The sequence below is a fragment of the Thamnophis sirtalis genome, unplaced genomic scaffold (assembly GCF_051295495.1).
Source record: "Thamnophis sirtalis isolate CommonGarterSnake01/CBP01778 unplaced genomic scaffold, rThaSir2_p1.2 scaffold_6, whole genome shotgun sequence".
Taxonomy (NCBI): domain Eukaryota; kingdom Metazoa; phylum Chordata; class Lepidosauria; order Squamata; family Natricidae; genus Thamnophis; species Thamnophis sirtalis.
The window spans coordinates 49,151,834-49,177,156 of record NW_028261386.1 but is presented as its reverse complement, the minus strand read 5'-3'; the positions used below and the strand labels follow the sequence as shown (position 1 = coordinate 49,177,156).

The following is a 25,323-nucleotide window of genomic DNA, read 5'->3' as shown; positions in this document are numbered from 1 at the left end:
CTGTAGGCTCGGCTGCCCTCTGCAACTAAAGAAGGGAAATACACTGTCATTCAAATTGGCTTAAAAAAAAAACCCTTAGCAACAAAAATATGTTTGCCCTTTTAAAAACTAATGGGTTATAAATATATACAGAAACCTGTATCTTGCCCAAACTTTTTTCCTTGTCAGCTAATTGCCAGTTCCAACTGAAAACAATCCTAAAAAATACTTTTGTCCAATAGTTGCTCAACCATTGTACTTATATGTACATCAGTTAAACAGGACACAGTCTAAAATAGGGCAGGACAAGACAAAAACTGATTAATTCAATTAATGACTATTGGTTAAAATTATTTGCCTGTAAAATAAGACACTTCATTTGTAAAAAGAATTGATCCTCTATTTGTATGGACATATGCAAATCATCTTCTCACACACACATTGCTTTCTTTAACAGAAGTTGTACTTATATAGTGAAAGAGAAATCACACAAATCTATGATTAAGCCTATGCAATACTATGAATCCCACTGACTTCAATGGCTCATTCTCTCATGTATGAGCTATATAGGCTATTTCTGTGTTGGAGATGAATGTGTTTGATTTTGTTTGATTTGATTTGATTCCTTCAAATTAAAGTGGAAATTAGGAAATTAATTCGGGTGGAATTTGGCTTTCAGTGGAGAATAGGTAAAAGTGTTAAAAACCACCATGGAAGCAGCAAGGATTGCCTTGCCCCTTCTCACATTATGCTGTCTTGCTTCAGGCTTCCATTAGCAATGTCTTGAGTCATTTGTTTAAATTAGCTCATTTCGCATATTCAGATCTTCCCTCCCCACAAATTATCAGTACGTATTTGAGTTATAAAAGCAAAATCCTGAAATAAATGCAATACTGCAAAACAAGGGGCAATGAATCAGTAGTGGGTTTCGGCTCCCGTTGCAACCGGTATGCTCTAACGGGAGCTGGGAGTGCACCACAGGCATGCGCGCATGCACACGCATCGCCTGCGATGCTCCAGCTGCTCGGGGGATCGTCGCACAGGCGCTATTGGCCCGTTTCCTTCAAATACAGGTAAGGAACAAGGGCGGGCGGGCCCTCCAAAGCACCATTCCAGTACGGTGGTTGCTGCTTCCGGCAGGCACCGGTACGCGTGTATCAGGGCGTACTGCCTTCAACCCACCACTGCAATGAATGGATACTAATAAAGAAGAGAACAAACCGAGAACTAAGGAGAAATTTCCTGACAAAACAAACAGTGGGTCGACTTGCCTTCAGAAGTTGTGGGTGCTCAGCGGATTTTTAAGAAGAAAGGTTTTTAAGAAGAGATTGGACGATTGGACAGTCTGAAATGTTAAAGGGTTTCTTGCATGAGCAGGAGGTTGGGCTAGAAGACCTCCAAGATGCCTTCCAGTTCTGTTACTCTGTTAAATTTTGGTATATAGAGCACAGCTCATAATCAACATTTCTCTACTGATGCACAGAAAGAAATGGGAAAACATGTTAGTAACGTCAAGTGGCAAAAAGGAGATCCTGGAGTGATTAAACAAAGATTCTTGTAATTACAAGTGGGGGTCTTATTACAAGAGAAAATATATAGATCTATATTTGGAGTATAGAAAACAAACTACACGAAGCAAGAAGACCAATGTTTGCATACTTGTCAGGACAATGTTGAGGTAGTTTCCATGATGGCATAAACTAATTAGTGAACATTAAATCACAACTCTTTATACTATGTCCAAAAACCACCACACAAAAGTAAGACAATTTCTCTTGTTGCATTCTTTCCTAAACAATCTTCCTAGCCTTCTCAACTGTCATAGCAACTTGACAAGAACTATCATTGTCCCCTGATTGATTGTGATCAATATGTTGCTCACCATTTTTTTACAGATTCCAACTTGCATCCAATTGCTATTTCACAATCCTGGCTTATGCATATCTTCTGTCAGTAATAGAGGGCAACTGCCTATTGTTCCTACCACAATTCTGTGCCAGCCAACACCTTGCAAATATCAAGTGACAAGTTGGTGCAAATGTTAAATGGTCTTGGGCCCTGGAAGCCCAGCTACCCAAACATTAAACCAACACCCAAGACCCCCCCCCCTCCCTTGTAGGAAAATATGCCATTGCAAATATTTACAACAGCTGATTTAGAGTTATACAGTTTCCCTTCAGCCATAAACCAGAACAAATACTTAAAGATTTATTACATCCTTCTCTCCAGGGACTTAAGTAACTGTAGTTAAATAATAGAGCAGTTAAATAACACAGAGTCCCATTATTTTACTTCCAGGATTCCTGAGAGGCATATTGTTTTCCAAAAGGATTAAGGTCTAAAAACTAAACCTCTAAATATGTCCTTTGTCATTCTCAGTGAATAAAAGGGCCATTTGTAAAATTTTCTTTTATTTGCTACAGCATTAAGCTCTGTTGACTCTTGAGCCAATCTCAGAGTCTTCTAGGCTTACTAATGGGTGATTTGTACATTTTCTTCTACATTGAGGAAACCTCTTGAAACCAAATCCTTGCGATGGCTTCCTCCAGTAGTTGTAATAACTCTGAGACAATGGCCATCATTTTTACCACACTCAAATTTAATACCTGTATGTATAAGGTTATTGTTACAACTGACCTTAGCATTAAATGCTGTAACTGACACAATATGACTGAAGCTCGTAAATTAATATACATTGCTTCTATCTTAGTAAATAGGATTGTGTGAAAATTTGGCCTTGCTTGACCAAAGTCACGATGGGTAATAGTAAACAATATCATGAGCCTATTTAGTGATGACCATGGCATATAGAATACTACAACTTTGGATTAAAAGGAGTAAATGGTAGAAGATGAGGATAAATTAGCTAATGAAAAAAGGAAGAAAAATAGACCTGCTGTATAGAAGTATAAATGTAAGTTTGATTATAAAAGAAAAAGCTAAAATATATTGTATGTCAGAAAACATGAATTGTGTCATCTAGTCATATCATGGAGAAAGTTTATGTGGCTGCTAAGAATTGACACTGACTTGATAGTACCTAATGAATTTCTTCAGGTGGTTGTGGGTTGGTGGTAGTTTCATGTTATACTCAGTGGTGGGATTCAGCCAGTTCACACTACTTCGGGAGAACCAGTTATTAACTTTCTGAGCAGTTTGGTGAACTGATGGTTGGAAGAAATAATTATGGTAGAGAACCAGTTGTTAAATTATTTGAATCCCACCACTGGTTATATTCTAATAAGTATGAAAATGGAAAAGTCTCTCATCAGTTTTGGGGAAATTCGTGCAACATTTGAATAAAATTAAGAGGAAACAAAGTGATCAACTGATTTAGCCTGAAAGTTAGAGAATATGGAAGTAGTTTATGAAATTTTATAGGACTAATAGCAATGTGTCAAAAATAAGAATTGGAAATAAATGTTAGTGTTAAACAAAAATGTTGAAAGGGAAGTCTGTAGGAATAGATGGGATAACTGAAAAAACGTTAAGGCGTTTATTTTATAAAATCTATCTTAGATTCAGGATTCAAGGGATGGCATTATTATCCTCCTAAATAAAGAAAAATTAGTGAAACTACAAGTGGCTTAATTGTTTGAGAAGGTAAATGGCACATTTCTGATTAAAAGAGTACAGGAGATGGTATTATGCAAAATGTGAGAAATACAACATAGCTTTATGCCAAGGAAGGACTGTGGATAGGATTTCAGCTCTTCAGAAGATCACTGAGGAATATAGAAATATGAGAAAGAAGATTTATTGCATATTTGTTTTAAAAGAGCATATGATAAAAATAGGTTTGGATTGTGAAGTTGAAAGTTGACTACTGAATGCAATTAGCATGGTATATGATGGTGTAAAATGTAAGGCGAAATAGAATTGCAAAAGGTTTAACTTTGATCAGGGAGTAAGACAAGGATATGTGGCATCCACTTGATTTCATGTACATGGATAAATGTATATAAAATATTTGGGGGTTGATATCAGGGATGTATTAGTTGAAGAGCAATATGGCCAAATATGACATGCTGTTGGCTGAAAACCAAAATCATTTGCAGTGAAAGATGATACAATAAACCACAGATCTGAAAATTAATGTATCCCAGATCAATGTAAGCATTGTTTGACAAGGAAAATGGAGTGAATAATTGCAGTCTATATTTAACTGGCAAAAACCTAAAGCAAATACATTAATTTGCACTTTGGCAGAATGTTTACTAAAGATGAGAAGTGGAGAAATTTTAAGATGTGAAAATACTGCAGAAACACAGGGGGTAGCATGTGGTCTGTTACAAAAAATGAACACTTGTCAAAGGAAGTAAAAATGGTTCTGTATAATTGTAATTGTACCCTCTTTATTATAAGGAAGTGAGAGTTGGTTTGTTAGGAGAAACATAAACGTTGAATTCAATGGGAATGGGGTACTTAAAGAATGTGTGTGGTAAAATAAGGGGAAGGTCAAGAATGAATGAAGGTTAAATGAATGTAAATAGAAAGAAAAGTAAGTACAGTAACCAGCATAAATAAGTGCATTGTGTTCTATTTAATAATATAGAAAAAAGTAATTATGTTTGAGTAAAACAAGCATATAAAGGAAGAGTGAGTGGATCAAGAAGAAGAGACTGAAAAAGTCAATCATAAATGGAGTGGATGTGAATCTTAAAGACAGAGAAGACATTTAAAGAGCAAGTGCATTGTACCGAAATATATGAAGCTATAATGAGTATAATGGGAGTGAGGATGCTTTGCAGGGGGAAAAAGTTGAGGTGAGATATAGTAACTTGTGTTGTTGTAAATTAGTTTTAGCTCTGTTTACTTAAAGGCCAATGGAAAACCATATTGTTGCAATGATGTCCCCAGGACCAAATTTGATTCAAGAGAATCCTTACTTTTAAATCAGGGATTAGTAATGGAGGCACCAAAATCAAAATTGTGGGAACTAAATTCTACTTAGTTTGACTCCAATAATAAAGAATTGTCAATAATTTATCCAATGAGGAATTAATTAATCTATCGGTAATCCTGAATGTTCTGCACTTTGGGCTAGAACTAGTGATCCAGTGAAGGCCCTAATTGCATTACAACAGATCTGTATCCTTTAACAACTATAAAGGAGGCAATTACTGTTCCAGGAAAAGAAAAAGAAAAACAAGCAATAGAGGGTTGAAGAGGAGGGAGGTTATATTAACAGCCTTCTGACAACAATGTGCTTCAGCTGAGTCAAACATTCTCTCACACAAACACATAAGCATACAGACCCAAACGTTTTGTGCTTCACTTGGTTTGAAATATAGCCCCAGCATTTATCTTGGCTACATTAACAAGATCTGTTTTACCAATACATTTATATTTATGATGACTAAGGGCAGATTATAGCTGTTAAAGTTGGTCCTCCTGACATGAAAACACGACTTTGTCATTAATACATTTTGTAATATAAACTGTGATGTCAGGTCAGTGGAAAGGGTGAAAACTTTCCTAAAGTATGCACACACCACTTTTTTTTTCCAAGTAATTGAGCACTAATGGAATAACAAAAGGTCATAATAACAAACCATTACAGCTTTGGTCTTGGCAACCGAGCCCACAGAAGAATCTGCAAGAAACAGCCATCATTTCTCCAGTGTTATGGCATAAGGATGACAGAAATGGTACACAGATGTGAGTACAGCATGGCGGTAGCTATGTGAAAGCTAAACGATCAATTAGTCTGTTGTTTACCAAAAGCTTTCTTAAGTGATGCTAACCAGAGCTCAAGGCAAGAAAGAAGATCCCAGAGACTGTCATAGGAAGCTCTCAGAGCATGTGTTCAGGGGCTAATGTGACAGTTTTATTCAATCTAACATTTCAAATGAGCCACCAGTGCAAGATGCAAGAAAGGATGGGATTGAATGATGCTCCAATTTTCTTATCCTGTCTCACAAATTGAGCGCATGCAACATCTAAAGTTAAGGGCACAAAGGAAAAGCAACTTCACATATAGTTATCAGACCCAACATTTTGCAGCTAAACTTTAAACGATGCCACAAAATGACTTTCCTATCTTAACACTTTTCAAACACATAGTTGCTATTGGATAGGAATTAGCACAAGACTTTGGAGAGGCATGAGGTTCAAAGTTTTTAGGAAGCTAAGGGCTGCAAAGGAGTTGGAACCATGGTGGGAAATACATGGTTTTCTTTTTTTTTAATGTGCTTTTATATTTTTTAAATAATAAGGTGCTTATTTGAGGATTTAAGCTACAGCTCCCATATGTTTTCCAATTCAAAATGATAGGGAGATATGCTTAATATTTAACTATTATGACTGGAAGGGGAACTGCGAGTGTCGTGTAATGCAGGTTGAGGTTGCCTATTACTGCACTAAGATACATATTGGGGGGTGCAGCTGTTTCATCCCTTTTGTTTGTGAATCTCTCTTGTCCTTCTCACATCTGAAGACTTAGCAACATAGATTCCAGCAGCTACATGGAATTAGAGGAAATGCTACAATCTGATATCATTCTGAGGTTTCTTTTATATTGTGTTTCAGAAATAATATAAAATTTACTTCTAGGAAGATGGTTCTTACTCCTAGAAGAGTGGGAATTCATACTGAACCTCATGTTCTAATGGACAAATCATATTGCCCTCAGTAATACTGATTTCAGAATAAATATATATGTAATATATAAGCATAAGCTATCAAAATATATACAGTATATTTCTGAATGGATCAGGATATAACTTCTAGTTCTTTGGCACAGTAAATAAGTTAGTCCTTTTGTAGCCCTTTCCAATTACTTTCAGCTGTCTTGAAAATCAACTTTGCATTTTCATACTGTACTAAGAAATTCTAATACTATATAACTTGTGTAACATCAAGATATAAAATATTCTATTATAAAATTAAAATAAGCTGAATTATGTTCTGAAATAATTTATGCAGAATCTATATATTAACATTTCTCCAAGCAACCGAGCACTTTCAGGAATGCATTCCAAAATACTGTAAATTCACATTTTTGTACCATGCACACTTTCAAAAAAAATAATCATCCCCAAATACGGTAGATGTTCTGTCCTCTCTATTGTAATATTCTGCTATTTTATGCACAGGGTTTTAAAGACTTTCAAACTCTCATTAACTCAAAAAAAAGTTTGAAAAAAATGGAGCTATTTTGTAAATGTACTTCAAATCAGACCTTATATGTCACAATTGCAAATGAACGAAGGGTGCTTATTATTGAAAATATTAGAGGGGGGGGAGATATCTACATATATAAACATATAAAAACACTTATACATTCATATAGACAGATGCATACCAGGGATGGGTTCTGGCAGGCACTACTGCCTGCTTGTGTGTGTGCCGCGTGCACATGCTCAGTACGGTTAAAATTGTTCTGCGCATGTGCAAAACAAAAAACAAGATGGCTGCGCCTAGGGGAGAAACTATTTGGGGGCATGGCAGGCCTGGTTCCTGCTGGTTCCAGCGACCCAGGCCACCAAACCACTACTGGTTCAGCCAAACCGGTAGGAACCTACCACTATTCTTCCAAAAAGGATTACACATCAGGAATGATATACATTTATTTCTGAATACATTTCAAATGTTGGCAACTCCCGTTAAAAAGATTGTGTCTAGAAGGATATGCACGTGAGATACAGTATCAGAGAACATAAATTTAAGGGCTGGGTTCTTCCCAACACTCAGCCATAATATAGTTGTTGCAGTTTGGCCTAATGTGTTAAGTGATCCTAATCATTGTGGCTTGAAAAATATGGCTTGTGGCCTAGTAAATGAACCCAATTGTAATTTATTCAATAATCCATAGTTAAGCAAGCTGTAGCTTAGCAAATATGAACCACATCATAATCTCAACCAGCTCAAAATTGCTTTAGATAACAAAGGAAAATGATTTTTAAAAAATTGAGTTCACAGACTTTAAGTTAGTTCTACATTGACCCAAACAGATTAGACCTAGTTAATATTATCAAGACTGAGAAACTCACAGTGATACAAGGAGAAAGCAGTGTGCTGGTTCTAATAGTTCATATAATCTGTTTATCAATAGTTTAACTACGGTATTTGTGTAAGTCATATCTGCCTGAATTTACAAATATACTAAGCCACATACCAAGTTTTATACATCAAAATGGCTAGATTCATAGAATGTGCTAAGCTAAAAATCAAACTCTTTTTTTAAAATAGTAACTCGTTTCTCTCCTGGGTGGCTAGAATTAGAGCAGAAAGCATTAAAATGCTCTTAAATTATCTTGGCTACATTTTAATTTATTTTTGTGGCAGCAACACTGTTGTCAGATAAGTGATGAGGTTGTAGGGGTAGGAATATTTTTTTGTTATTTGGACATCTTGGAGATAGAGTGGTAGAAGAATTATTTTCTTTTGACCATTTACCCAGCTGAGATTTAGTATCCTGTCCTGCTAAACTCTTCCCACACAGGCATGGAAAGCACTCTGCATTTGCCAGACGAGCTATTGGGATGATTATGGAATCCTTTCCCCTGCCCAAATTTATGGTGCCCCCCTGAAAAGTTTACACTTAGTTGTATTTATAATGGCTTAAAGGCTCTGTAAAACCTGGACATTGACTCTGCTCTGTTAAGATCCTCAAGCTTCATTACACAAAATGAGGATGGATGCTCTAATGTTAGAGAACAGATGACAGAAAGGGAGTTTGTGGGATCTTCTGTGTTATCATTAAACTTGTCAAGCAATCAAAGAGTTATTAGTAGCTTAATGGGATTTTAAAACTGTTGATTAAGTAACTAATAAAACTAAATAGATCTGTATATTACCAAAAGTCTGATACCACTGCCTTCTTGAGTTGGTGAAAAGAAGAGTAAATTAACTTGCAGCGGAATAAACAAAGCTACCACTTGCTGTTACAACTATTATACTTAACATATTCTTTTACATTGGTTATTAGATTAATCCACCAGAAGAAACATAGATCTTAAGACATACACAAACGTTTACTGAATTAATTGATAAGACATGCTGATTCTTAAGCCCTACTGTAGAGAAATATGGAGATGTAGTGAACTGATGCATACTTACTAATACATAATTATTTTTAATCAGAGATGGGAACTTGTTTACTTTCCTGTTATTATGCTGAAAAGGGCTATTGATATTCTACTCTGCTAAGAATGCTGAGAGAGAGGGAGGGAGGGAGGGAGGGAGGGAGGGAGGGAGGGGGAGAGAAAGAGAGGGAGGGAGGGAAGGGGAGAGAGAGAGGGAGAAAGAGGGAGAGAGAGAGACAGGCTCAAAGTCACCCAGTTCATGGATCCTGGCTTCTAATCCAACACCTTTATCCATCACGGGTAGTCCTCCCTTAACAACCACAATTGGGACCAGCAACTTCATCACTCGGCACTGCACTCGCTAGGCATAAAATTAAATGTCCACAATGAACTTATGTCACTTTCATTCAATCATGAAGCAAGTCACTGTGATTGTTAAGCAAGACATCACATGACCACAACTTGCAATGTGACTTCAACATTCTGCATTAACTCTGCACAAGCCAGTTGGGAACCATGGAAATGATGACCACATGAGCACGGGAAGCTACAATCATAATAAATGAGAAGACTAGTTGCAAAGCTGGGGGCGGGATTTGATTTCCTTTGTTGTAACTTTGAATGGTTGCTAAACAAGACAATGGGAAAGCAAGGACGATCTACGCACCAAATTAGCTCTTCCAAAAAGGATGGGTAGATGGCAAAAAAATGTCAGTGATCACTAGATAGCAGTAAAGTGTTACAGTAAAGCTTTCTATATCTTTGCTGCCATCTAGTGGTTGTCCAACATGCCTGTGCTATCCAATACCTTTGATTACATCCAGTAACAGGTCAATTGACTTCACTTCCAAGATAATGCCTCTCCAAGCAATACAGATTCTTCATACCCTGAAGACATAATGTGTTGCTGTCAGCTTAACATAAGAAAATCATACTTTAAAGCTCATCCCGCTCCATTCTGGTAGCTTCCCAGCTTTGACACAACAATTTCTCTACCAACCTTCTTTATTAGGATTCAGCTTCTTGAGTTTCTTTCAGATCTGCCCACAACATCTATGCCCAATTTTCAAAAATGGCTCCTCTGACAAGTTCTAAAAAGGTAGAGAAGACAGTAAGGCCCCACTTTTTAGTTGAAGAACACGCGCCGTATAAGTACTATTCCTTTTAGCACCATTTGAAAATTACTACACTGCTGCTATTCTATTTGAGAAAATCAAGAGACATTTTTGCCCTTTTCTGCTTTACAAGAACTCTGAAATGTATGTTTTTCTTTAGATGCAGCAGCCCTGCTTGTACTCATTGTGAAGTTCAGAAAATAATAAGGGTGCGTATGCGTTTATTTGCCAGTTTCTTTACACTTGTCAGTTTCTATCATGTTCCAGCTCTCTCTTTCAAACAAGATACTTGTTTGCTGAGCAGCTAGTCAAATTAAGTCTGACAGGATCCAGCAAGTTGCATAATTATGGCAAGTCTGCTTCCCTCTATTCTTAACTGTTTCTCCTCTAGTTTATTACCATGTGATTTCTTTGCCACATTATTGACACTTGGGAGATGCCCAGATGAAACTTGGGAAGAAGGACAGACCAACCAGTCTTTTCCATTCCTGCCACAGAGCTTGACTGACAGGTGTTTTCCCCATTGATGAGGACATGCTGAAAAGGGATAGCAACAAAGCCAGAAGAGAAAACAAATCACTTTACCTATAAGGAATAGTACACCTAACAAATCAGGGCAATGCAGTGACTTGCAGCAGATACAACAGAGAAAGCAGAAAGATTGGCACTGGGATAGTCAAAATTAGAGTGTCAGAATGGTTCCATAACTGACTCAAGGATGGGCATTGAACTGAGTACTGAGGAAAGGCCCTGAGTATCTTAGATAAATCATACTAATACATCAACCCCTATTGAACACAATACGTCAACACTATTGATTTGATAGAGGGTACAAGTAAACCTTTCAGGGTTACACAAGAACCGATACAGCTTTTGCCGTCTATCTGGGTTTCTTTGAATGTACATACAGTCTTTCTAGTCCTTCAGAGATAAATATCTCTATAGTTAAAATGTATTAAATGGATTAAGTGAACTTTTGTAGTGCTGAATTTTAGTGATTTCACAATCTACAGTAGCGCCAGGTAGTTCTGCTTAGCAGTCAAATCACAAATGTTAGGTGGGCCTAGATCAGAGGTCCCCAAACTCTTCAGTGCATAGAGCCTAACCCTTCATGAAGTTTCAGATTGTTCTTTGACCCTCAAACATTTCTTACATGAAAATAATTTAATAAATATTTGTTTAACTAATAGTACTGTGAATAACAATGATGACAATGAATAGCTACATCAACCCTTGGTGGTTGGTACTGATCACTTTAGAGTATCCTGCCCTAAATTAATGTATCTAGTTAGACAACAAGCAGGGACAATCCAACATCAACTCTGAAAAAATATCATCTTAAACTAGTATTCTGCCATTTCCAAAGAATAAGACTCCTTCCTGAATTTATCTGGATGGTACAGATACTTTTTGGGAAAATATTAGCATTCTAACTGCTCACCTACTGTGACCAAACTCTCAACTAAATAAGGTCCGATCTACAAATGCTACCACTTCAGTTTTCAGGCCCAATGACCATATAATACATTTTGTCAGACTGCAAACCAGCTAACAACAAGAAATAACCAAATTTCAGAGCTAAACAAAATCACGTCTAGCAATTCTCAGAGAAGAAAGCCTAGCTATTGGTTAGGCACTGCAGAAACTCCAATCAGTTGAGGAAACCCTATACTTTTAAGTAAACATGCAAAGAACTGTGATCTTCTGATGCTGTATCACATAGATACACACTATTTTTGGCATAGAAGTGGTTTTTAAAAAGTGTCATTTCCCTTTTTAGAATTTCCAATGGGTCTTTACTATATAGGGTCAATATTATTTGGGTCAATGCTTGTCAGCACGTACCTGAAGTTGTAAAGAAACATTCTGCAGGAAATATGATCAACCACAGGAACATCTGGGGAAAAAGGGTGCTTATAAAAAGACAAGAGGACATATCACGCACACAAAGCCCTGCATGGCGCATGAAAACAGGTGTGGCTTAAATTGTACTTCCACAGAGGCCCCTGAACACATAAGTTGTTGTTATTCTCCTTCCTGTCCCAAATTTACCTGCCACTTGCCACCACTTATTTTAAAACCACAAATTACAATCTTGTTCCAGGTATTGTTGTGGCCCAACAGCAGCCGGCTGGTGGAATCTGACAGCGATGAACACTATGGGACTGCCCTAGAGGCTGAGGAAGACTCTGGGGGGGTGTTCGGAGGCAGAGCAGGGACAGAGCAGAGGCCTGTTGGCCACCAGGTGGTGTCTGAGTCAGGGAGCAGTGGAGAAGAACAGAGGGAGGCAGTCCCTGACGTACGTATGCGTAGGGCTGCAAGGAGGACAGAGCAGCTTTGGAAAAAGGGTTACAGAAGGAAATAGGAACAAGTGGCTACTGATTGGCCCCTTCCGGAGAGCTTATAGGTGGCGGAACAGGAAGGGAGTTTTGCAGGAAACAACAATTTACTGATCCAGCCGTAGAGAAAGATTGGGAGAATTTCATGAGTTCAAGCCTTGTTTCATAGAGATAGCTTTCTGGCCTCCCAGCTAAGGGGTTGCTTATCTCCTTCCTTAGTTGTGGCAGACAGCCAAGTCTGTATATATTGTAGAGGCTTGGGACAGAACAGGTATCCTAACAAAAATGAGGGGAGGGAGGGAACAAAATGGCAGATTTGCCTACAACTGCTTATGATATGGACATATAGAACACCAGAAGTCTCCATACTTGCACAATAACATATTTGTAAATGGTTTTTTATTCTTAAAGCTTCTTAAAGACTTAATGCTACTAAACCTCCTGGCAGCAATTAAGATATTGAGGTGTATCATGTGTCCATATGGTTATGGACTACAATACAAAAACAATTTAACAAAATGCATCAGCATCTCCCATCTTCCTTCCCACCCAGCCCCCAGCCCAGTGTTCCTGTGTTTGATTATATTTCTATTCATTCACTTCTATTCCATTTCTATTAATTGAAAATTAGATTACAATATTTCAAAGATGCTTATTTCACACTTTGCCACAAGGTGGCAATATTACCACTCTGTATAAATGAAATCTATCTGCAATTGTCAATACATTTTTTTAAACAATCAAAAATAGAATTTTCCATAAATTAATATGTCATAAATTAAATATTTTTACTTATATATGGATCAAATACAGTCAGAAGTCATTTTTTTTCTATTTTCTTTTTTGTGAAGGATAGCGTTCATCTAAAGGTTTTTGGTACTTGTTGCTAGAAATCTGTCCTCATTCTATGATTGCTGAATTCTCACCAGAACTGTCTTTACAGATCAATTTAGCAGGAAGTGAAGACATCTTTCTTGATTCAAGCACCAGAGGCAGTTTCCCAACTAATGCTGCAATGTTTGACTTAGATGCATTCCATGCTAGCACACAGGACCAATTCTGAGGGCTTCACATTTTGGCAGGTAGCAAAATCTTGTACGATTTTTAATGGACAAAGGTTTAACAAACATGAGCTTGAGTTACCCAGAGTAAAAATGCTTAGAATTTATTGATTGATTGATCCATAAAGATAGTCTTCATTTCTGAAATACAAAATATCTTTGCATCATTATATATGAAGCATTGCTTAAGGATTTTGTAAATGTGAAATATCTCCATGGCCATATTTTTTAAATCAATTAGTAACTAATTTATAGAAATTAACCAGTTAATTTATGATTTTTCAATGTTAAGCTTTAGTTTGTTTAATTTTTCTGGGACAAAATACACATTTAAAAAAATGAAATCCAATAAAGCTGGATCTAATAGCACTGTTTGTAAAATTCCCATATTTATTTATTAGAAAGTTTATATTTCCGCCTATTCACACATGGTGACTCAAGGCAGCTTACAGGGAGAGCTACAAATTTAATCATGGCAACATAGACGCACAGCGGGTATATAAAGTCTGCACACACCTGTTAAAATGCCAGGTTTTTGAGATTTAAAAAAAAAGCAGACATAAATCATTTCAGATTTATGGAAATTCCTCCAGTAAAGAGTTTTCTTTACAAATTTACACTGTTAATTCTAGGCAGCTCAACATCTGTACACTTGTTTTTACAAATGGTCAGTCATTAGTCATTTAGAAATAAGTGATCCAAGCATTCTGAAAAGGATTTTCACTTGTCTTGGCTATACAATAATATTTTCATCATATCCTTATATTAATAGCCTTTTTGGGAAATAAGTAAACCGAAGAATATCCCAGAAAATATATATATATATATCCATTTCAATCATGTTTCTAAAAAAAGCAGAGAGTTTTCTAATATGGAAAGTTTTACTTTCACTATCACCAACTCAGTAGTGTTCAGACAGCAAAACACCTGTATTGCATTAAGAATACTGACTGAAAAAGGTTCTAACTCTTATTTGTTATTCATTCAGTTTGCCCTTCATTCAAATTTCTTTCAATTGCAATGATGGTGTACTGATGTAAATTCTCAGTCATGATGATAGTAATGATTTGCCAACAAACTGGTGATGACCCTTAGTGACCATATGCAACAGCCTACGGATAAGTACCCAAATAAGAAGGAAGAAAAAAAACGATCTTAAAAAATGAGTACAGAATCCATATACAGAGAAATTACACCCCACTGCATAAGTGCCTCCCATCATGAGATTATCTTGTACACAGGATCCCCAACTTCAAGTGTTCCCATTTCCTCAACTCCATATAGCCATCCGAAAGGAGGATTAGACTTATAGTCATGTTCTTCAGAAGGATCACACTTGCGATAACTGAAAATAAAGAAAAGAATGGAAAAACAGAATTAGAAATTATTTTGGAATAAAATAGATCCTATACATTCCAGGATGTACAATAGATGAATAGTGAACTGCAATTTTGCAGCACTGGAGATAATAGATATTTATCAACAGTGATTATGATAGCATGATCATCTACTAGAATGGAATGTTTTCATGCAACATATTCTGTCATTGATTTACAGAGGCATTAGTGTCACAGGCATATAAAATGGATTTAAGCTAGAGACATTGCACAGAGGAAGCAATTACTTAGTTTCTCTAAGTGAAACTGGATTTACAGTTTTGCATAAATTATTAGAAATATTGGAGCTTTAATGCCTGCTCAGCTGTTTCAGAATTATAAGTTTAAGTTTAATAAATGCAGAAGCCCCTGCTTCAAAATCAGAAAGAGAAGAAGACCAGGAACCATGGTAGGGAAGGAAATGAAGAAAAAAAATCTTTTAAGTGGTTTCAGTTAATTATTAGGATAAAGTATTTCAAATTATAACAAATGGGGAATTGCTTTAAAGAAGCTAGTTTGACTTATAAAAAACTGAATCTTGACAAATTAACTGATTTACATGCATACCATGTGAATCTGTCTGCCTAACATTGTATGTTTGAGCTACAAAAGATTTATTGAAAAGAGAGTTTTCATATATGTGGTGCTGGTTTCTATTTGTATAAATTGCTACTTTATGCTGAGTAACATTGTGAACTGGTATAGAGACATCCAAACATCTAAAGAAAGAGCATTCATAAACATTGTCTGCTACCTTTTCAGGGTTTTTAGGACTTTCTTTTCACCTATGTTCCCAGTGTCTGGATCCACTGCTGTGAAAATGCACCTACAGACATAGATGTTGTCACATTTTAATTTCATTTAATAATACAAATGTCTTTAAAAATGAAATTTGTTTTGTGTGGGAACATGAGATTAAAATACCATCATTAAACTCTCTTACCTTGGACATGACATTTTTCCTTTCAACTTAACAGTTCCAATTAATATATCAATCCAAGAATCCTATATCAAAGAAATTGTCTGATTAGATATTTTGCAATTGTATTATTTGACTATTTTCCAATAATATATATATGTTATTGAGCAACATTTCTGCAGTTTCTTTTTAAACCAATATACTCACAAGATCATATTTTAAAAGCTATTAAATTTAACATCACAATAAAACTCTTTTGAGGCATATCTGCAATAACATTAGAACTCAGATGGAGAAAAATAGCAATTCAAACACTCAGTTAACATAGACCTGTAAGAACAAGTTTGATCTAGTAGTTATGACACCGGGCTTGAAAGCTGGAGACTGGGAGTTCAAATCCTGCCTTAGCCATGAAAGCTAGTGAGTGACTTTGGGTCAGTCATTTTCTTTCAGCACAACCCATTTTACAGGGCTGTTGTTGTCGTCAATAAAATAGGAGGAGGAAGTGTGTTGGATATTTTCACTGCTTTGTTTATAAAATAATAAAGATGGGATACAAATAAATAGAATAAAATAATAATAATAATAATAATAATAATAATAATAATACTTACTTCCTCATAAGGACTACAGCCTTTAATAACAATATTCGGCCGGAAGATAGTTATTGAAGCTTTCTTTTCTAACCTTGTATTTAGATCATCCAAGGAAGCTTCAGAAATCAGCAAGAGTGGACTGGCTTCAGCATAGGCAACCTTTAAAAATAAATACAAAAAATGTCTATCATTGATAATCATAAAGATTGGGATTTGTCTCAAAGAGCCACATAACATAACAAAATGACATAACAAAATGCAATCTTCTATTGTGAACATTTCATTCCAGAGTTTAGTGCAATTTGATAAAACTACACTTTAATTTCATAAAATGCTTTTAATTAAAACATGACACATCTATTTTGTATTTTAATTGTAAACATACATAATTGCATTAAGCCTTGATATATTTAATTATGATTGGTTGAATACTGTAATCCTAACTGGTAGGTTTCACACAAATTGTTAAATCATAAATCAGTCAAATTTCATGAAGTGATCTTTATTTATGTATTTACGCATTTATTTAGTAGTAACAAAGTACCTATTTATTAGAAATTTTAAAAATGTATGCAAAGGGAAATAACTAAAGATATTTTCTAATCATGGTTATCAACTAGGTGTATTTAAAATAGAAATGAAAATTATGAGCTTAAAATCAATAGGATGTGAAATGGCTTTTTTTTTCTTCGGCTTTCAATGTTGCAATTTATATAGATTCTTCAATCATTCTTCACTATGAAAATAATCCCTTTGCTAAACAATCTTCCTGGCTGAATTATGTTTACCATCATAATGAAATAAGTTAAAACCATATCTTTTTAAAACCCTATATTTTGGCTGTTGCTTAGTATGGAATAATATGAGGATAAGACAAGTTCTTCCAGACCTTGCACATTTAAAATGAAATCTCAGTGAAGCATTTTATATTAAAGCAAGAAATTTTCTTCCAATTACTAAGAATAATACGAATCATTTAATTTCTGTGTCTTATCTTTATAAATTCAGTGCTTAACTAATCATTTAAGCCTTATTAAAAACTCAAATATGTAAGAATCTATTCTGTTAGCAACATGCATGATAATTCAGTGAATTAATTCCCAAATTATTCTACATGTGCTGAAGAAAATAGTTAAAAGATATAGAATATTTATTAAGAAGCCTCAATAAACAGGGACAATGAAGCGGAACAAGCTTGGCTCCATTTCTTTTCCTTAATTAAATTTTTTGGCACAAAGATGGTACAAATTCTGCAGATATAAGTTTTTCTCTGATTATACATATTTTTGTAATACCATAAAGAAAGAGGTGTACATAAAATGGTTGTATGATTTATTCTGATCCCAGAGCAAACATTCCAGAAGTCACAGTATTATCATATGTTTCCAGGAAGTTGACAAAATACACTGAAACTTCCATACTATTTAATAATCCCAATACATTTAGTTAAATACAAATTATAATTATTTCAGTGGAACATAATTCTAAACATACCATATACCGTATTTTTCAGAGTATAAGACACACCAAGGTTTTGAAGAGACTTTTTTTTTTAAAAAAAGTAGGTACTGTAGGTAGATAGAGGGAGAGAAAGAGAGAGAAATACAGTAAGTATGTAGGGAGAGAGAGAGGGTATAGGTAGGTACAGGGATAAGAGAGAGAAAAAGAAGGAGAGAGAAATACAGTCGATAGGTTGGGAGAGAGAGAGTGAGTAGGTAGGTTGCTAGGTAAAGGGATAGAGAGAGAGAGAGAAATACAGTAGATAGATAGGGCGAAAGAGAGAGTAGGTAGGTACATAGGTAGATAGAGGGGGGGAGAGAGAAATACAGTAGTTAGGGAGACAGAGAGAGAGAGAGAGAGAGAGGGAGGGAGAGAGGCAGGGAGGGAGGGAGAAAGAGAGAGAGAAAGAGAAACAGATGGTAGGTAGGTAGTGTTTCCAGGTGTATTTATCCATGTACTGGAGAAAGAAATAGCTGACAATCTGCAGCACCTAACTTTGTTTCTGCTGGCACAGCACTTGATCAATGTGATTCTCATCAATCAGTTAAAGAGCTTTCCAAAAGGGGGGAGGAGTTTTTGCACTCTGCAAACCTCCCAAAAATGGCACGAATAGCTTTCACAAAAACAGGCCCTTTCCCCCCACCCACCCCCGCACAAAAAAGGCATGAATAGCCTGGGGGGAGAGGAGCAAAAACAAGCAAAAACCGGCCCATTTTTCACAAAAACTGGCTCATTTTTTTCCTCAACAAAATTGCATGTACAGCCTGTGCTGCTTGGGGGGGGGGGGGGGGCAGCAAAAACCGGCCAGTTTTTTCCTCATTTCTGCCCTTCTCAGCCTCCAGTTCTCTGAAAGCTCCATAAGGGTATGCCCAGCCATTTTGGTGAAGGGGCAGGGCTTCGGGAGGCAAAAAAAATGCTGTATTCAATATATAAGACGCACCCAGATTTTCAGCCTCTTTTTTGAGGCAAAAAGGTGTGTCTTATACTCCCAAAAACACTGTAAATATTGGAATTAGGATAGGACTGGGGAGATCATGGATCAAGTCAATCTCAGAAAATTATTGGATGAGTTGAGCCATCCAATCTCAACCCAATCTGCCTCACAGAAGCTTGTATGTAAGCAACCTTGAATTACTGAAGAAGGAGGATGAGGAGAAGGAGGGGCAGAGGAGGAGTTGAAGCATTTCAGCCATTACTATAGAAGTATTCTTTGATACACAAAGTTATGGGGTTTAAAACTAATGCAAATATTATTTTTGAGGGAAACTGTATTCTTACCTCATCTTTTGGTAGAAAAGCAGACAAGAAATCTCCTGGCTTTCTTGTCACCATATTTGTTTCATAATGGATCAACCGATAAGGCTCTATGTTCAGGAAAGTAGTGATCCATTCAGCTGCTTCATCTCCACAATCCCTGCCTTGACTCTGGAGTCCATATCGTCTTAATAGACCAAAAGAAACATTTCTGCAATTCCTTGGAAGCTAGGCACTCAATACATATTTCAGTATTTCATGTTCTTCCATGCTTCACCTTTCTGTGTTCTGCTTGCATATAAAGCAGCTTAACTACCATACCACCCATGAACATCTAAGATTACTGCACAAATCTAACACCACTGGAATTTTAATAATGTAATTTAATAGCTACCTAAATTAACAGGAAAAAAGGATAGAAAGAAAGCCACAGTAAGACTATGAGTAAAAGTATAAAGATATTTACTGGGGGGTGGGGGGAGCATTCATGAGTATTAATAAAAATCAAGAGTTAGAAATAATTATTTTAGCTCTGAGTATCTTTCTATCATACCAAAATAACTGGCACTGAGAAACAGAAAGCAATGTGAATTGACTTTATAAGCTAACACAAACTCTTCAAAATATTAGGATATAGAGAATGTAGAAATTAACAAGCATGAATAAAAATATAAATTGGAAAAGTAGGAACAAAAAAAGGGACATTTCAAAAGCCTTTTACTACATGAATTTAGTAGGGGATCAGTTAAATCTTATCAAATAAATTATAAAAAGGAATAAAATTCAGTAAAATTAAGAAATATTTAATGATTAGCATAAATTATTAGTCATAACAATTGCAGAATTTTAATAGCTTGCTGAAATACATTCAATATAAAATATAATGCATTATTTTCTATAGTATTGAAATATAGTTTTTCCCTTTTGTACTCATGTTATGAATCTGAAATATTAGCTGGAAGCTGCACCTTTAAAAACTGAAGAGATTAATGAGGGCTGCAGTGTAATGACAAAATGATGTCAGCAAGCAGGTGGGACTGAGTGCCATTTCTGAGATTGGGTGATATGGGGTTATTTTGAAGACAGAGGTTTTTAAGTTTAAGGGTTACATCTATCTCCTGATCTGCCTTCCACTCCTATTTTCTACTGCACAACACTGGATTTAGTGTACCTCTATCAGTCAGCAGATTACAACAAAATTATAGCCTCCGGAGGAATTTTTAAAAAAAGCTACAGTGGTGGGATTCAATTTTTTTTACTACCAGTTTTGTGGGCGTGGCGTGGCAGGGGAAGGATACTGTAAAATCTCCATTCCCTCCCCACTCCAGGGGAAGGTTACTGCAAAATCCCCATTCCCTCCTGATCAGATGGGATTAGGGAGGCAGAGAATAGATGGGGGCCAGAACCTGCTGAATACCAGCTCTGCACCACCACCACCCCTCCAAATTCAGTTGTCCCAGATGGCCTTTTCATTTAGAAGGCCTGAAAGGCTCTTGGGCCCACAGTATGATTGTTGGGCAACCAGCATTTTTATTTTGTTATTCCACTTCCCCCACATTTTTGCTTACTATGCTCCATACAAGTCTGAGTAATTGGGGAAACATATGGAAACAAATAAATGGAAAGAATAAAATTTTATCAGAATAAAATTGAAAAACTTGTTAATTAGGAAGCAAAAAAATAAATAAAACTTTTAATACGTGCAATTCCAGATTGAATTTGTCTGTGGGAGATCAACAGGAATTCGCAGTGTCTTCATTCCTGGGGCATTCAGGATTAAATAGTCCTCTTCACAGGATACACTAATTAGAACCATGCGAGGAATGTTCTTAGCAGATAACATTTGTCCATCTTCTTTTATCACAGTCCAAAATCTACATAAGGAAGAGCATATATTGTTTAAAAACACTTACATATGAAACTAATAAGCAACAGAAATACATTGCAGCCTTTAAAATCAACTAGACTCAGCAGTATGCTGGACCCAACTGGGGAATTCCACATGTATTAAAGTTGCACTTCTCCAAAAAATAAAAAATAAAAACAAAAAATCTATTGTAAACCTTGCTAATGATACACTACTACTACATCTAGTAGAAAAGAAAGGGAAGAGACCATGGCCTCAGGGAATCATTTTCATTTCCCCCACCCCCAGGAAAGACAAGTTAAATTGGATTGGATTTGGATTTGTTGTTCTCAATATAATGAACTCTTTCTAATCCAGGGGAATATTGGAGTGGAATTTTGTAAATTCCGTGGCTCTTCATGTGTCCATTATCTATCAAGTGAACAAAACAACACCAAATGTGCTAAATGGGAAACGTTAGCTAAAAACCAGATACAGTAGAAGCTGTGTGTAGGAAAACATGCCAGGGAAAAATCCAAGAGATGCAATTGGTAAAAATGCTGCTCTATTCAAAGCTTACCCACATCAGTCTAACTAGGGCGTATGCAGGCCATCTGTGCTTTCCAGTGCATGCAAGCAGAGATGCACTATGAAGACCCTGAAGCAAAGGGAGAATACCTTACTTGACTATAAGGAAGAAAATGCAAATACTTCCAGTGATCACTGCTTGTAAAGGGCTTTGGAAAAATTCCTGAAGCAATGCTTTTGCTAGTTTACTTAATCTAATTCTATACGCAAAAGGTCCAGCAAAAGATAGATTCTCATTCTTGGGTTTTGCAGCTAGCATTTCCATAACAACCAAGGCAGCATAACATTATTAAGAGAAATGATGGGCTAGCAAGATACTCTTCCTATTGAAAGGAAGGAGAGATTGGCTACTAGCCAATGCAATTAGGGATTCCTTCTGAAGAGTAAAACATCCCTCTAGAAATCAGGGGCAAGAAAGTAAAAAAAGGAATGGTTTGAATTGCGATGTAAAGATACTTACAGCAATCAGGATTTCTTCTAAATACTATACCTGTTTCCTAGCAGTTTTCTTTTCTTTGCCCTATGTTTACTATTTATTTATAGTTTGCCCAACTTTAAGATCAGTGGACTTCAACTCCCAAAATTCTGGCTGGGAATCTGGGAGTTGAAGTCGACCCTTAAAATTACCAGTGTTTGAAAAACACTGGGTTAGGCCATCCTTCCATATTCCTGAGCTAGCAGGAAACTTTCTTAATACAGAACATTACTTCGAGGTTTTTTAAACTAGATCTCCTCTCCCCTCGGAGTAATGGCAATCACTTACGAAGGTCTTGATAAGTGGGGATGGGACAGGTGGGTATTATTGATTTGCAAGCGCATAAGTCCTTAAGATTGCACAACAACGTTCCCATCGACCTGGATAAACAAGCAAGCAGTCCAGAACAATCCCTCCGAGTCCCAAAAGTGCTTTTTCAAGGGGCAATTGGACCTTCTGGTTTTCTTCAGCTGAAGAAGCTTCTTGGATGAGAAGTGAAAATTTCTTCAAAGAAAAACCAGAAAGTCCAATTACCTCTTGAAAAAGCACCTTTGGAAGTGGGTGGTTGAGAATCTCCATATAGACAATCCCTCCGAGGTTTACTGGGGATTCCTACAGGCTCGCGGGATCGGGAGTTGATGAACTCCAGCCCCAACGAATAATCCTGAAAGAAGCGGCCCTTTGGAAAGAGAGTCCGCGCCTCGAAGGCGCCCGCTTTTCCGCGACCAGCTTACCGGTCCCGCAGCTTCTCGCTCCCGAGGCCCAGCGAGGTCATCTCGGCTCGCTTTACAGACACCCCTCGGCAGGATTTGACTGGGTAGATGAAGAGAGCAGCCACCGTCCCCACCAGTTTCAGCCGCGGGCTGCGGCTTCGACGGCTCCACTGCCAACGCCAGGCCGCCACGACCCCGTAGAGGAGAGCCGCAGCGGTGCAAATGTAGGCGAGCAGAAGCGGCGGCGGCAGCCCTGAGAAGGGGACAAGGGCGGCGAAGTCAGCCATAGGGGCGTCTGCGAAGGAGAAACGGGCCTGCTCGCTGGGAGTGGTTCTCGGCCGGTGACTCTTGCAAGGTGGCCGTCGACTTTCCTCGTTTTCGTAATAACAGTAGAAGGCGGAAAAGGAGGGTCTCACTTCTGCTCATTAGCCCCCCCTTCCCTCCCGCTCCTCGAAGGGCTCCTCTCCTCCATTGGAAACTCCGGGCAGAACCAGCCTTGCAACCTCCGCCCTTTCTAGGCAGATGGTCATCTCAGTTCCAGGCAGAGACAAAATCGAGCGTTTGTTAAAGACAGCACCACACTTGTAGGCAGGCAATCTTTTAAGAAAGCTTTGGACACATTAAAGGAGGACGATCATTTGGGTACTAAATTTGCAGGAGAATAAGGAAACAGGGAATGCATTGATCCCTGGAAAAAGAACCATGGGGATAGTTTTTGTAGTGTCTATGACAAAAATTAGTGAAAAGCTTTCCCCAAAAAACCCCTTTTGGCCTAGTGCATGTGTGATTACTTTTTCCAGCATCAGAAAGGCTGCTTTTTCAATTTAGTATTTTCCCAACAAATCTTTATTTTCTTTAAAATATATTTATACTAGCAATAATAGAAAATCTATGACAATGCGCTTTTCCGTTTTTCACCAGATACCCGTATGAGTCATGTGATCCACAGACTACAGTCATCACAGATTTGAAGAGGCTGGATTGAACTCCATTGCTGGAATCAGAAAATAATGTAAATGTAGAGGGTAAAGTCTGTCCATGGATGAGAGAAAAAGCAAACAATTCACTAAGTCCCAACACACAAATTTTTGAATGACTATTGTCCAAAATAAAAGTATCACATATGTTTGTGTCAGAGGTCTGGTAACTTTAGTTTAAGATCAGGTTCCTGGAATACAGTTTCCAAAACAGTGTTAGGAAAAGTTAATCATTCAAAATTATATTTTAAAAATGGACAACGATTGGAAAACATATTGAATCCTTAGCTACTAGTTGAGGAGGTATGAACCAACAATAAGTTGCCTTGCAAGATAGTCTTGGGATTCCAATTTCCATAGAATAATGTGAGCATACTTGAAATAAATTTGGAGTTTTATTAAAATGTAGTTGGTCTTTGTGTCTCAGAACTAACTGATATTCTTCTTCCTTTTATCAGGGACTGCTGCATGCGGCTTGGGAACAATCAAGACTGATGTCCCATCTCACTAAAAAGGTTGTGTGAAAGTTTCAATTGACCAAAGCCAAGATGGGTGATAGAGGTTAGTATCTATAGCCCATTTGATAATGATTATTGCATATGGAAGATTGTAACTGGGAAGGTAAGAAGACTGCATGAATGAATGAACAAAATGGAAAAAGGAGAAAGAAAAGGGGTGTGTATTTTTGTATTCACATAATGCCATGTTGTTGATTGAGAATCCAAATTATTGGTGTGTAATGTTACCTAACATTAGGTAGCTGAATGAAGTTGGCATGAACAGTTTGAACTCCTTGGACCTGAGAAATGGACAGGGTTCTTGTGAGTGAGAGCTCAGACACCTGATCTTTAGAATAGAATAGAACAGAATAACAGAGTTGGAAGGGACCTTGGAGGTCCTCTAGTCCAACCCCCTGCTTAGGCAGGAAACCCTATACCGTTTCAGACAAATGGTTATCCAACATCTTCTTAAAAACTTCCAGTGTTGGAGCATTCACAACTTCTGGAGGCAAGTTGTTCCACTGATTAATTGTTCTAACTGTCAGAAAATTTCTCCTTAGTTCTAAGTTGCTTCTCTCCTTGATTAGTTTCCACCCATTGTTTATTGTCCGCCTTCAGGTGCTTTGGAGAATAGCTTGACTCTCTCGTCTTTGTGGCAGCCCCTGAGATATCGGAACACTGCTGTCATGTCTCCCCTAGTCCTCTTTTTCATTAAACCAGACATACTCAGTTCCTGAAATCGTTCTTCATATGTTTTAGCCTCCAGTCCCCTAATCATCTCTGTTGCTCTTCTCTGCACTCTTTGTAGAGTCTCTTTAGATCCATGCCCTACCTGGCTTGTTAAAACGGCTCAGGAGATGTTGCATGACTGTGACTGACCTTAATAAAATAGTTTCAGATATGAAAAAGTTTCATGTTATTTATCATTTAATGGGAATACAGCACAGCAGAATTTGAGAATCCTTTTTTTCACCTTTAAATTTCATAGAACATGATAGTAATACCAAGAACATATATTGCAGAATAAAGGAAGAATACACACTAAAAAAGGAACTA

At 37.0% G+C, this 25,323-nt stretch overlaps 1 protein-coding gene across 1 annotated transcript; it reads right to left on the bottom strand.

Moving 5' to 3' along the window:
- Positions 1 to 14,351: 14,351 nt before the first annotated feature.
- LOC148044970 (mitochondrial amidoxime reducing component 2-like) lies at positions 14,352 to 23,698 on the bottom strand. Its single transcript, XM_087717822.1, has 7 exons — positions 22,812 to 23,698; positions 20,869 to 21,042; positions 19,193 to 19,355; positions 16,433 to 16,573; positions 15,843 to 15,904; positions 15,654 to 15,725; positions 14,352 to 14,868 (listed from the first exon to the last, which is right to left on the bottom strand). The coding sequence occupies exons 1-7, from the start codon at positions 23,075 to 23,077 to the stop codon at positions 14,742 to 14,744; spliced, it is 1,005 nt and encodes a 334-aa protein (XP_087573948.1). The 5' UTR covers positions 23,078 to 23,698; the 3' UTR covers positions 14,352 to 14,741.
- Positions 23,699 to 25,323: the final 1,625 nt, after the last annotated feature.

Bases quoted from the DNA above. Each gene is read 5' to 3' on its own strand.
- LOC148044970 (XM_087717822.1), bottom strand. From the start codon at position 23,077: ATGGCTGACTTCGCCGCCCTTGTCCCCTTCTCAGGGCTGCCGCCGCCG. The intron at 16,574-19,192 runs GTAAGAATACAG...TTATTTTTAAAG, and splicing joins CTTTTCTACCAAAAGATGAG to GTTGCCTATGCTGAAGCCAG. The intron at 15,905-16,432 runs GTAAGTATTATT...TCTTTGATATAG, and splicing joins GCTGTAGTCCTTATGAGGAA to GATTCTTGGATTGATATATT.